This window comes from Macaca fascicularis, chromosome 14, assembly GCF_037993035.2.
Source record: "Macaca fascicularis isolate 582-1 chromosome 14, T2T-MFA8v1.1".
Classification (NCBI taxonomy): Eukaryota; Metazoa; Chordata; class Mammalia; order Primates; family Cercopithecidae; genus Macaca; species Macaca fascicularis.
Window position 1 is genome coordinate 16964378 of NC_088388.1, and position 14700 is coordinate 16979077.

General features: G+C 33.3%; 1 protein-coding gene and 1 pseudogene across 1 annotated transcript; both read left to right on the top strand.

Moving 5' to 3' along the window:
* Window positions 1-685: 685 nt before the first annotated feature.
* LOC102142253 (olfactory receptor 8I2-like) lies at window positions 686-5254 on the top strand (annotated as a pseudogene).
* Window positions 5255-10420: 5166 nt separating this feature from the next.
* OR8H1 (olfactory receptor family 8 subfamily H member 1) lies at window positions 10421-11359 on the top strand. Its single transcript, XM_005578874.4, has one exon. It carries the CDS (start codon window positions 10421-10423, stop codon window positions 11357-11359), a length of 939 nt encoding a protein of 312 aa, XP_005578931.3.
* Window positions 11360-14700: the final 3341 nt, after the last annotated feature.

A 14700-nucleotide genomic window follows, 5' to 3' on the forward strand; every position in this document is an offset into this window, starting at 1 on the left:
GCCTGTAGTCCCAGCTACTTGGGAGACTGAGGCAGGAGAATGGCATGAACCCGGGAGGTGGAACTTGCAGTGAGCCGAGATCATGCCACTGCACTCCAGCCTGGGTAACAGAGCGAGACTCGGTCCCCCCACCAAAAAAAAAAAGTAAAATAATTTTGAGTGTATATTGATTTAAATAGAAGACTGAATAAATAAATATATAGGGAAGAAATAACTCTTCCTTACAGAATTCTGATATATAGAAAGAGTAAGGGAGATAGTAAATTTTTACCAAAATTGCACAGTAATAATTGCTATAAGCAACAAACATTGATGAATGGTAAAAAGTAGTCATGGAATATTTACATAGTCTAAATTAGCTTTCCCTCGATACTTAACAAATACAAAGAAATAATTATACTTCTACAGTAAAAATGTCCAGCACACACTACTTTAAGTGATCAAATTTAATATCACTAATAATATTACCTATCAACACATACCCTGTGAGAAAATGGAAAATGGTATACAGATCGGCTCTCAGGAACTATTCCCAATCATGAAAAACCTCAATTTAATCAGTAGAAAACATTAGGCAAAGTTTAATTGAAGGATAGCTTATAAAATACTTGACAGGTACTAAAATATCACAGTTATGAAATAAAAGAATATAGAACAGGAACAGACTCCAATAGACTAAGGAGACATGACACTAACCACAAGGTGGCACCCTGGATTGGATCCTGGAAGAGAAAATAGGACTTCAGTGGAGAATTTGGTGAAATTTAGTAAGTCTGTAGTTTAGCTAATATTATTTTATCACTATACATTTCTTAAGTGTTAATGTTCACACTGTGATTAAGTTGACATTAGTAAAAATACAATAGTTAATGAAAAGTAAAAACAGAGTTGATTGACAGAAACCAAAATAGATGTATAGGAAAATGTAAATTCAGTTAAGCTGTTATTAAATATCTATTTTCCTGTAATATTTTCAACAATAGCCCCTATAGCAATTGTTTGTGATCACTATACACATTAGTTCACCAAATATAAGAATATTAAAAAGCTGAAACAAAATTTGAATCTTGAAACAGGCAATTAACTCTAAGTAGTGTGAAAGGAGAAATGATATCATTTTCATATTTGTAGTCCCACACAAAGCATAGTGCCTGCCATCTAATAAATGTTTAATCATTTTGTGTTGAACAAGTGAGTAGATGAAAAGTTGAGGTTGAACGTGTATAGCCCAATTCTCTCAAAATTTTGTTTTATCAAGTTGAACAAGTAGTGGGGGAAAGAATTACTGTAGTCTGTCCTTATCTTTAAATAATCTACAACTCCCAGAGGATACCTGCAATTTCAGATACTACCAAACTCAATATACACTTTTTTTCCTATATGTACATACTTGTGATAAACATTAATTTGTAAATTAGGCACAGTAAAAGATTAACAACAAATAACTACTAATAAAATGGAGCCATTATAACAATACTCGGAAATGCACAATTTAAAACCTCTGAATTGTCTATTGCTAGAATTTTCCATGTAATATTTTTAGACTGATTGACCAAGGGTAACTGAAACAACAGAAAGTAAAACCATAAAAAATGGGGGACTACTGTATGCCATTTATTTTGTCCTATTACCTGATAATATTGATTATCAGTGAGTGATATGGCACATCTATAATAGATTTTATTGCTTTTTAAAAATCTCTAACGTGACAGGTGATATTAGAGATGGTTTCTGTTGCTAGGAAAAATGTATTTTTCTTTTCCCCATGCAAATATCTGTCTTGTTTCATTATGTAACAGTAGGAAGATATTCGTTAAAGGCTATAAAATTACAGCTTGAGAAAAGGAATGTATTCTATTCTGTACTACTGTACAATGATTATAGTTAACAATAACATTATGTAGGGTCAAACAGCTAGATAGAGGATATTGAATATTCCCAACACAAAGAAATGATGAATGTTTGAGATGATAGGTATGTATGACCTGGTCACTACATATTATGTTTTGAAACATCACTATGTACTCCATGAATATAAACAGTTATTACTTGTCAATTAAAAATAAGCCCCCTTTAAAAACAAGAAATAAGGAGAATGTAACAATCACAGCAGAAAAGAAATTTAATTAGGTAAGTCTGAGAGATCCTTCCAAGGTAGTCTTTGTCAAAGTATAATCCATGTAATGTGGGGCATCTTGAAAAATTTAATTTTATGGGTCAATACCAAACCTAATAAACTAGAATCTGTACAGTATAGTGTAGGCTAGGAAGCTGCTCTGAAACAAATAAAAATAAATGATAATGTGAATACAACTGTGAGAAATACTGTATTTACTCATAAATTGAGCATTAAATGGAGAGCATGAGTTTGATTTGTACCATGGGTTTCTTGTTCATTTTCTTAGATGGCATACGTATTATCAGACAATGATATTATGTATATACCATTGAGCACAATTAAAAATAACTGAATGCCTGAATTTAAAGTAAACACATCTATGATTGACACAGATGGTAATATAATTTCAACACGTATTAACAGCACAAAGTTAGTGAGTAGGAAAGCTTACTTCAGTTTCATGGAGGGTTATCTGGGAAGCAGTGGTTATCTGAGATACCCTAACGTCATATGTCACCTTTATTTTCATAATGATTTAATGTTTCATGAATGTTTCATGTATACATCTACCAATAACATGTAAATAACATGATTTTTAAAGCTACATCAATTGAATTTTTTAATAATGTCTTCTGCCATTTAACTGAATACACAAAAATGAAGATTATACATTTCCAAACACTTACATTGGAGATATACCCCCAGAAAAATTAAGAAGAGACCTTAGAGTACAATTAAGATAGAAATCTCAAGAGATCAAAGATGTTAATTGTCTAACCTCTTTATTAGGTGAGTTTAAGTGTTTGAGGAAGAGTTCCAGGTATAAGAATACTGCTTAACGTACAAGATTTCAGAAGAAAATCTTTTGTTATGGGATTGCTTTAGAAATACACTAAGACCAAGACTAATTCTAAATAAGAATCCAGGCTTGAGCAAAAAGTATAAACTTTCAATTCTCATGAATGCACACGAAAACAACAAGTTAACAAATTAATTTGGCTCTTATTTATATCCTATTAATGGAAGGTAATATATATAATACCCAATATTATCATCAAAACCACCAGTATTTTTTCATCAACATCATAATATTTAGGGTCCATTATATAGGAAATAGAGATTTATGCTAAGTAACTACAGTAACAACAACAACAGATCCAAGTCATTATGTTGATAATTCATGGGATTCAGAATTATAGATGAGGCAAATATAACAAACCTGAAAATAAATGGAAGATAGCTAAAATAATGTTTCATTTGGATGATTGAATACCAGGCATATTTAATTTTATTACCTTTTTTCCCCTAAAATTTGCATATCTGCCTGACTGTGAGTATTATTTGCGTGTTTCTCACATCGAGAAACTTTCTATTTTTTAATGTCTGCGTCTTCCATCAGGTTTTAAAAAAATGCCCTTCATGATGAGCAAGACATTTGGTCTTATCTCACCCAAAGAGAGAAAGAATACATGATAGGAGATAAAAGTATAAGAAGTTTTAGCATTAACATGTCAAGTGAGTGGGATGGTTTCTAGTTTTCTCTTTTCTATTTTTTTCTTAACAAAATATAAAAAGCTTTACAGAGCCCAAGGAAATAATAGCTATATTCATCTAAGATTTTGTCAAGTTCCTAGAATAATTCTGTGAAGTAATTGTTAGATGTTAAGAAAATAAGACTGAAGCACAAAGGAATTATTAAATTCACAAATTGTAGAACTTCCTTTTCTAAATGGGTTTTATTTTTTTTCTAAGAGTATCATACAATTAATTTCATTAGATAAATTGCTATATTTGTTAGATAAAATTAATTTAGATAAATAGCTGTATTCATTAGATAGAATTAATTTCATTAGATAAATTCGTATATTCATTAGATACAATTATTTTTCATTAAGTTGCAAGACCCGATGATAGACTGGGGCAGAGAATGGTACATCTCAGGAGCAATCTTTCCTCCTAGACATCCTTCCAGACATGTTTTTTAGTCCACAAAATTGTGAACTTTTTTTTTGTTAATGTTTCTCAGTTTGTAAAAAATAAAAATTATGCATAAATCCCTAACTAACTTGAAATCACTAAATTTTACTTTCCATTTGTAACTCTTTCATGGTTGGAGTCTGAGTCAATTCTGATTATAGGGCCTTTAGATCTAACTCTCCTTATTGTGATTCAGCAGGCAAGTCAAAGGCCTGAGTTGATGTAAGTGGCTGGCAACAATTTCACTGAGGTAACTGTCTTCATCCTCTCTGGATTTGCAAATCACCCTGAATTACAAGTCAGTCTTTTCTTGATGTTTCTCTTCATTTATCTGTTCACTACTTTGAGAAACCTGGGACTGATCATGTTAATCAGGATTGATTCTCAGCTTCATACCCCTATGTACTTTTTCCTGAGCAATTTAGCATTCATTGACATTATTTTACTGCTCTACTGTAACGCCTAAGGCATTGGTGAATTTCCAATCCAATCAGAGATCCATCTTCTTTGTTGGCTGCTTTGTTCAAATGTACTTTTTTTGTTGGATTGGTGTGTAGTGAGTGTTTCCTTCTGGGATCAATGGCCTATGATCGCTATGTAGCAATCTGCAATCCCTTATTCAGTCAGTAGTCGTGTCTCAAAGTGTGCAACTGGCTGGGAGTAATGCCATATGCGATAGGCTTCACAAATTCTCTGATATCCGTCTGTGTGATAAGTAGTTTGGTGTTCTGTGATTCCAGCATCAATCATTTTTTCTGTGACACCACAATTCTTTTAGCACTGTCCTGTGTGGATGCATTCAGCACAGAAATGGTGATCTTTGTCTTAGCTGGATTCACTCTTCTTAGCTCTCTCCTTATCGTCACGGTCACTTACATCACCATCATCTCAGCCATCCTGAAGAACCAGTCAGCACCAGGAAGGCAGAAGGCCTTCTCCACCTGTGCATCCCACCTCATGGGTGTAACTATTTTCTATGGGTCCCTGATTTTCACCTATTTGCAACTTGATAACACATCATCCCTGATCCATGCACAGTTGGCATCTGTATTCTATGCGACTGTCATTCCCATGCTGAATCTACTCATCTATAGTGTGAGGAACAAAGATGTAAAAAATTCTCTTCTGAGAGTCATACATAGAAAATTTTTTCCATAACAAATTTATGTATGTTACAATTAAACGTGGATGGCTTCAGGAATTCAATTATGCCAACAACTAGGAAAATAGTAGAGTAACCTCAAAAAGCGTAACACAAACTAAATGAGAACTTAGAGTCTTGCAGTTTGTAAGTTGAATTATTGTTTAATTATATGGACCACTAACTCACTGTATTTGGAGGTCAATTCAGCATATACATTATTCAGGCATAGAAATGTACAAGGAAATAAGAGGCATCCGAACATTCATATGTGAGCATACCATCATGCTGAAACAAGTTCAAAATTACTACATTGAGAACATGTAATTTTTGTTATTCTGTGCCCAGTTTATATCATGTAACTGGATCGTTTGTATCAGCCTGGTGCAAAAGTAATGGCAGTTTTTGTCATAACTGAACAAAACAAACAAAAAACAAACGGCAAAAACCGCCATTACTTCTGCACCAACATAATAACTCTATGGATCAAGTCTTAGAAGAAGGATAAAGCATTCTCCAAGATGTGCTTATTTCACATTGCATGCCTATATCAGAACAACACATGTGTACCCCATAAATATACACGTTTACTATGGACCCATAAAAAAAATTTCTTTTAAAACTATAAAACTAAATTGACAATATAACTTGACATTCTGTTTTCTCAGCTATTGGCAACTTGAGAGTAGAAAATGAAAAATGAAGGAATAAGAACAGTTAAATTTTACTAAAAATATTTAGTGACAGCTGATCACCTGAAAGCAAAGAGTACAGAACTGAACAAACAAAAAATAAAAATAAAGCAAATATTAGCCACAATGAAAAATGAAAGATTGAAATAATTTCAGTGCAATCACTAATGGAACAACAGATACCAGGCAGTATAGAGAAATCTCTTGATAATATGGAGTCCTTTGCCCCTAACAGTTAAGTTCTCGATCATGTATGTATGAACACAATTTTAGATTACATAGGAAAGTGTTCTGTTCATGGCATATATTTCTATAAAAAACAGGACAGTTTAATTTCTCATTAACTATAGATGTCTCATTAGCAGTAGTATAATTCCTAGAATATTTTGGATATAAACAGAGATTCTTGCATCTCCAGATCAAAAGGAAAACTGTTAATTCTATAGCACTAAAGGAAGAAAATGTGTATGTATGTGTTCCTGTGTGTGAGGTAAGAAAGATGGTGCTTTCCTTGAAAAGAGACTTAAACCTGGTTTAATGAACTCTCCCAGGTGTTATTAGAAGATAACCATTGAAAAAGTTTTATCAGTACCGGCCTGTCCAACATTGTGAAAACCAGTCTCCACCAAAAAGATATAAAAATTAGCCAGATGTGGTGGCACACACCTGTAGTCCTAGCTACTAGGGAGACTGAAGCAGGAGAATTGCTTGAACCCAGAGGCAGAGGCTGCAGTGATCCCGGATCATACCACTATTGCTGGGGCAATAGAGTGACACTCTATCTCTAAAAATAAATAAATAAAAATCAATATTTGTAAGATAAAAATAATTTTAACTCAAAATTTTAAAAAATTAGAATTATAATTTTATTAAGATTTTAATAACTTAATGACTAAGTATAACTGAGGTTAATCTTAGTCAAATAAGAAATAAAAAAGTTAACTTTACACTATTTTCATAATATGCCACAATAGGAATAATTCATATCACTATATATAAGTGAAAAGTGACACTCAAATGAATAATGCAAATACTAAATTCTGGTATTATTAAACAGGTAACCATGAGAAAATACTAGGTATTTTCAATACCTAGTAAGTTTATCAGTACCGGCCTGTCCAACATTGTGGACATTACTTCAATACCTAGTAAAAGTAGGTTCAACATTTGGACCTGTCCAACATTACTTCAATACCTAGTAAAAATATGCAACCTGATAAATTAGGGGAAATAAAATAATAAAACAAAAATAAAATAACTAATGAATAAGCAAGTTAGTAAGTCTTTGAACCAAATTTATCAAAAGTCTTTTTTTTATTGAGCCAAAGATGAAAGACAAATAAAACAATAGTTAACATAATCCAGACGACAGAGAGAGATTGAGAGAAAGAGAATAGGAGGGGCATAAGTAACGTAGTTTAAAATATAATGACCTCAGGCCAGGCACAGTGGTTCATACCTGTAATCCCAGCACTTTGAGAGGCCAAGGCAGGAACATCGCTTGAGCCCCGGAGTTCAGGATAAGCCTTTGCAACATAGTGAGACCCTGTCTGTACAAAAAATAAGACGAGCCTGGTAGTGAGTACCTGTAGTCCCAGATAGTTGGGAGGCTGAGGCAGGAGGATCACTTGAGCCCAGGAGGTGGACATTGCAATGAGTCAAGATAGCACAACTGCACTCCAGCCTGGGCAACAAACGAGACTCTGTCTCTAAATAACGAAATCACAACAAAAATAAAATACAATTACCTAGGGCATTACACACTATATTATTTAAATTGAGAGTTTTAAAATCTCTGATCAGAATTAGGCTTCTGCCATGACACAGTAAATGGTAAAATAATTTTCTTGCCATTATAAACAACTCTGAACCTGAACAAAATGGTTTTTAATGTTAGGAAAAAAAATGAGCAAGAAAACCCCTTGTTCATGGCTATTGAGGTGGCTTTGACATAGAAAAGTCACCTTTTGCCTCTTATTTGGCTTAAGCCCTAATGATACCTATATCAAAGAGTGTGATTCTGGCTTTTTAATCTCCACATTAGCCTGTCTCAGAATCACTAAATTTGTGATGAACAGAATTGCTCTTCCAAAAGCTCATCAAATGTACAATAAATACATACAAATGTAGCTGCTTTATATATACCAACAAGTTATCTCCTGAAATTCTAGATTATGGACATGTTTCCTTCTAGACTCACTTTTAAATTTACATGAAAATTGATTTTATTATCATGACTTAACACAAAATCACATTAATATTTTACTCTGATTTACACTGTGTTTTCTTTCAGACCCTTCCTTTGCTTCCCCATCTTGGGCAAATAGTACTCAGTACAATATTTCAGCTCAATTTTTATATTTTAACTTTTAACCCATATTTAAGAGAAAATCTGATCTGATTATATATGGAGGAAGTAAGTTTTAAGCAACTAAATTAATTATAAAATGTTTATTAGTCTCAGGGTTGATTTTGTCTTTCTGCTCTCACTTTTATTTCATAAAATTTTTAAAAGCACATGAAAATAACAAAACATATTGCACAAATACTTCATGTAGATGAATTAGGTGACACTGCGAAACCAGAATAAATAAAGCCTGCATCACTTTTTTGGTAATGCTTCAAAATGTCTATTAGCTGGTAAGCACTTAGTTAACGTAGTAAATTATCCCCAGGGCACTAGCCAATACCTGAACCATAGAATTGTAGGGTTTATAAAAGGTTAATGTAACATAGTTCATGGCATAGCATAAAATTTTGGTTATTAAATGATGAAAATACACTGAATATATAGTATAATTATTATGCAAGCTATAGGTACATGTACAAATAGGAATTAAGTGCACAAAAGAAAATAGAAAAAAATTATACTGTTGGCAAAATGTTAACAGTTTAGAATTACTTTCATTTTCTTTTTGAATTTTGTTATGTTCTGATTCTTAATAGGTTTTACTTCTATGATAGTATCATACATTTGAATATACAAAATTTTAATTGTAAAAAATGTATTATCCCATCTTTGGTGTCAGTCATAGAATAATTATTTTTCTGGAAATGGCTTCTCCACCATCCCAGTAAAATATTGAGAACATCACAAGAAAAGACCAATCCAGAATTTCCTTCATTCATGTGGCTTGTAAGGTAAAAAGGAAAACCTTTGCTCAAAAATCTATCATGGCTGCATTTATTCCCTGCACCTTTATCCTTGGAAACATACCAAGCAATTCTTCATTGGTAATTGGTCCACAGGGACTACCAAAAGGTGCATTATCATCAGCCCCTCATATATAAGGTACTCTAGAATTATCAGAGTGAGGGGCAAAGAATAATCTCCCTGTAGTCACAGTGGCTTCCAGTGTCCTTTTGACACACAACTTCCTGGTAATCTTTCCATTTGACCCAGGACCTCAACAAAATTTCTAGGTTGGTGTTTTGACACAGAATAAAACAAAATGAATGCACAAACACGTAAAAACAATTTATCTCAAGGAAAACAAATATTAGAGAAAATTTTATCTCCTTAAATGCTTTTCATGTTTTATTTATAAGAAAAATTTGAAGTTGACAAATTTCTAGACAGATAATACAAGAAGAAAGCTTTTTCACCAACTTTGGCTCAGACACAGTAAGTATTCTCAAAATTGGAAGATTTTATTCCAGATGAAATTAATTTGGGACTTTATCATAATAATATACATATACATATCATTTAGTCCTTACCCTAAGTAATGTCGGGGTTTGTGAAAACAGAAATGTAGAGTTGACGAAATGAGTCTACAAGCAAAGTACATATTTTGATCATATAATTTTTGGAAGCAATTTGATTTTAATTGGTTAAGTTACTAAAACATCATATTTTTTATAAATGAATACATATATGGGCTATAATTTTAATGTATCCTACTAAAATCTTTAAGGGTGGAGTTTATTTAAAATTACTATTAAATGATATTAGAAACAAAGGGGCAGGAAATCTATTAAAAACTGTTTCCTCTCATTTTTTATTACATGTCTAGCTCTTAAGTTTTCTGAAATTATTTATAAACAGGAGTATGGTATTATAAGCCTTCTCTCTGAAGTCAACATATGTTGGCAGAATCAGTGTCAACATTTAATTGTTCTGACTTTGGATAAGTTACTCAAACCTTCCATATCTTTTTTTTCTCATCTAAAATATGTGGATAATAGTATCTATGGCATAATTTCACGTGGATTAAATGTGTTAATAAAGGAAGGCATTCAGAACAAGGTCAGGTTCATTCTAATTATGCAATATGTTACATTTTATTATATCACATCTAAATGTTAATTTACACTTTTATCTACATTGGCGATATAATTCTGTTTTTAGGTCACATTGTATAAATTTATTCATAATTTATAGAAACACTAAACTAATTAAACGCTAGGTTATTATATAAACAGAAACCTTTTGAAGTCATTCCTGTTAAGTATCAACTTTGATTTCTCAGCAGTTTAAAGCAATTGAACATGATGGGTAGAAGAAATAACACAAATGTGCCTGACTTCATCCTTACGGGACTGTCAGATTCTGAAGAGGTCAGGATAGCTCTCTTTATGCTATTTCTCCTGATATACCTAATTACCATGCTGGGGAATTTGGGGATGATATTGGTAATCCACCTGGACCTACAACTTCACACTCCCATGTATTTTTTCCTCACTCACCTGTCATTTATTGACCTCAGTTACTCAACTGTCATCACACCTAAAACCTTAGCAAACTTACTGACTTCCAACTCTATTTCCTTCATGGGCTGCTTTGCCCAGATGTTCTTTTTTGTCTTCTTGGGAGCTGCTGAATGTTTTCTTCTCTCCTCAATGGCCTATGATCGCTATGTAGCTATCTGCAGTCCTCTACACTACCCAGTTATTATGTCCAAAAGGCTCTGCCACGCTCTCCTCACTGGGCCCTACGTGATTGGCTTTATGGATTCCTTTGTCAACGTGATTTGGATGAGCAGATTGCATTTCTGCGACTCAAATGTAGTTCATCACTTTTTCTGTGACACGTCCCCAATTTTAGCTCTGTCCTGCACGGACACATATGACATTGAAATCATGATATGCATTTTAGCTGGTTCCACCCTGATGGTCTCCCTTATCACGATGTCTGCATCCTATGTGTGCATTCTCTCTACCATCCTGAAAATTAATTCCACTTCAGGAAAGCAGAAAGCTTTCTCTACTTGCACCTCTCATCTCTTGGGAGTCACCATCTTTTATGGCACTATGATTTTTACTTATTTAAAACCAAGAAAGTCTTATTCCTTGGGAAGGGATCAAGTGGCTTCTGTGTTTTATACTATTGTGATTCCCATGCTGAATCCACTCATTTATAGTCTTAGAAACAAAGAAGTGAAAAATGCTGTCATTAGAGTCATGCAGAGAAGACAGGACTCCGGGTAATTAAAATAGCAGGAATGCTGAACATTTAAACTCATCTTTTCTTTCTTTTCTATTCGGTATTTCCTTAGTCTTTCTACAAAAACAATTGAATCCTTTAATTTCTTTGCATTTTTGTTGTGCTAACCTTTGCTTGACTAAACATGATCTTGAACATTTCAAGGTGTATGTTTTCAGAAATCCAAATTGCAATTAGAAATCATAGTATGTGTTGGCCGGGTGCGATGGCTCATGCTTGTAATCCCAGCACTCTGGGAGGCCGAGGCGGGCGGATCACCTGAGGTCAGAAGTTCAAGACCAGTCTGGCCACGGTGAAAGGCTGTCTCTAGTAGAAATACAAAAAATTAGCTGGGCCTGGTGGTGCGTGCCTGTAATCCCAGCTACTTGGGAGGCTGAGGTAGGAGAATCGCTTGTATCCAGGAGGCAGAGCTGAGATGGCGCCATTGCACCCCAGCCTGGGCAACAAGAGCGAAAGTCTGTCTCAAAAAAAAAAAAAAAAAGAAGGAAATCATAATATGTGTGTCATGTTTACAGTCTAAATATATGTTTTTAAAAGCAACTAATGTGGAAAATAAAATATGGTTGTCCTTTAAAATTATGTTATACAGATTCCTATGCATACTTCAATTGTAGGTAAATTTATGGAAAAGAACGACTTGGGGTACAATTATAACAGTTTCAAAAGTTATTTCATTTATTATATCAGTAAGAATTATAACAGAATCTTTAGGAGTACTATTTTGAAATAAAGTTTTCCAAGAGTTAGATTCTAAATATGCTACATTTTCAGCTGTATAACCCAAAATATGTTACCTACAATTTAAAACTCTTTCCTTAAGTGCACAAGATAAATAATAACTCCAAATTTGATCAGAGGGTAGTTGTAAAGTATTTAAGGTGACAATAATCAAGGCTGCTCATTATGATTAGAAGACTTGCATTCTAGCACAATGCTTTTTGTGAAGGATATTCACTTGTGTTTTACTAATTACTTTTGGTTAATTTAATTGACACAAGCAACTAAAAAGGAAATAAAAATAATATCAGCAATTCACAATTTGGAGTTTAGGAAGTAAAATATTTCAGTAGAATTAATTATAATAAAATAGCGTATATTATGTTAGAGAATAAAAAATATTGTAAAGTATTATGGAAAATAGAAACCCTCAAAATACTGAGTTTTGGCTGTTTTGCTTATGGCGTAGCCATTCTTTTGTTTCTTTATTTTTCTAATAAACTTGCTTTCAGTTTAAGAAAAACAAATACCGAGTTTTGTGCATGTTCTTCTAGATCAATAGTTTTGATTCAATGTGTCCTGCACGGACACATGACATTGAATATATAAACTAAATTTCTGTCACTTTCTGTGTACTGATTTTCAGCTTTCGGTATCCATTTACAAGTTTAACATTGGATAATCTCTTTGTCATGACAACTCTAATATAAATTTTTTCTTGGTACATAGGCAAAATCAAGACTCATTTCACAATGCTTTGGACTTGAAATATTAACTTACCATGTTACAAATCTACATGCAGTGATATTCTTTTGCGTGCTAAACATTTGAAAACTTGACTTCTGCACTGTGTCAAACTGTTTCTTTGTTCAAATTCTGTGTGTGTGTGTGTGTGTGTGTTTGACGGAGTTTTGCTCTTGTTGCCCAGACTGGAGTGCAGTGGTGCCTTCTGGGCTCACCGCAACCTCCGCCTCCCGGGTTCAAGTGACTCTCCTGCCTCATCCTCTCGAGTAACTGGGATTACAGGTATGCGCCACCATGCCTGGCTAATTTTTCATGTGTTTTTAGTAGCGACGGGATTTCTCCATCTTGGTCAGGCTGGTCTGGAGCTCCCGACCTCAGCAGGTGATCTGCTGTCTCGGCCTCCCAAAGTGCTGGGATTACAGGCATGAGCCACCGTGCCCAGCCAAAATTCTGTGTGTTTCAAGATATCATTGCCTTGCTCCTGATGTCTACAGGTTTGTTTTAGTTTTAAAAAATAAATCCTTGAATTAAATGCTTTATTCATTGATTTTACATTTCTTAATACAGAAAAGTTGTAAAGCAAAGAGTTGATGATGAATTCAGATGTTGTGACATCTTGTAAACTTTAGTCAGAGTGATAAAATGTCTTTTATTTTTAAATTTTTATTTTACATATTCTGGAATCACAATATTTTTCTGTGCTGTTTAAAGGTTATTTTAGAAGCTATTTTCCATTTTCCAAGTTACTTGACTTTTTTATTTAAATTTTCGTAACAACTACTAGATAGTTTTCATTCAAGCAATGTTTTTTTTTTACCTTTTGAAATTTGTTTTCTTTGTAAAATTGTATTTGATTTTTTTAAGTGCTTTATGAATGTTTAAAATAGAATGTAACCTCCATTTTAAGAGTTAATATTTTAATATTTTTTCAGTAATTCAAACTGTCAACTAATTTATTCAGATCTTTTAAATATATATTATTGCCTCTACTTAATTTATTTCAAAACTTTGCCTTATCAAATATTAATGCTATATAAAATTATGATTTAATTTTTGCTTTGATATCCATGTTGTCCAGAATATATATTTATAGGTTCCCATATTTTTCATTTGCAATTAGAAACAAGTATGTAGTAGAGATTTATTGTTTAATAATATGTTTTTTGGCTCATTCTCATCTTATAAATGCATGATATAATTTCACATATTTAAGGCTCTTTCCATGTTTCTAGTCATTTTTATAAGCTATGGTTTTATCTTGTTTTCATTTATGTCTACTTCTATGATTTAGAAAATGAATCCTGTCAATTTGAGTTACAAAGATGGCCAACCGAATCTATCACTTTGTAGACAACACGTGTGCTGAGAAATTGCTTAAATTCTAATTTAATTAGGACTACCCTATCTGTTTTGTTTAATTTAAGAGAGCTAAATAATTAAACATGAGGCCAAAGTACATAAGAAAGTGGCAGTCTTTTATTGCAAATATGCACACACACTCGGGCGAGGTTCTCTGGTCCTCAGGTGTGGGGGGCCAGGGAAGTTGCGCCGGAGCTCTCGGGTGAGGTTCTTATTACTCTTGACCTGACAGGTCACCCCTTTCTTTCAGGTCTTGTCATTCCAACTGAAGAGACACCATTTGACATTCTAGGGATGGCTCCATGCAAACATTTAAAACTTTTGAGATAATACACTGCACCAGGGAAACTACTATTATCAGGAGGATAATACCAAGAGTTTGGAGTATGCTCTTTACCCAGGGTCCCCCTAAACCAAACCATCTAAAATCAAAAAGATGAAAGAATGAGCTAAAAAGTCTACTCGCTTTACTAAGCAGTCTCTTTGTTAATCACCTCTTTAAAAC

Bases quoted from the DNA above. Each gene is read 5' to 3' on its own strand.
- OR8H1 (XM_005578874.4), top strand. From the start codon at position 10,421: ATGATGGGTAGAAGAAATAACACAAATGTGCCTGACTTCATCCTTACG.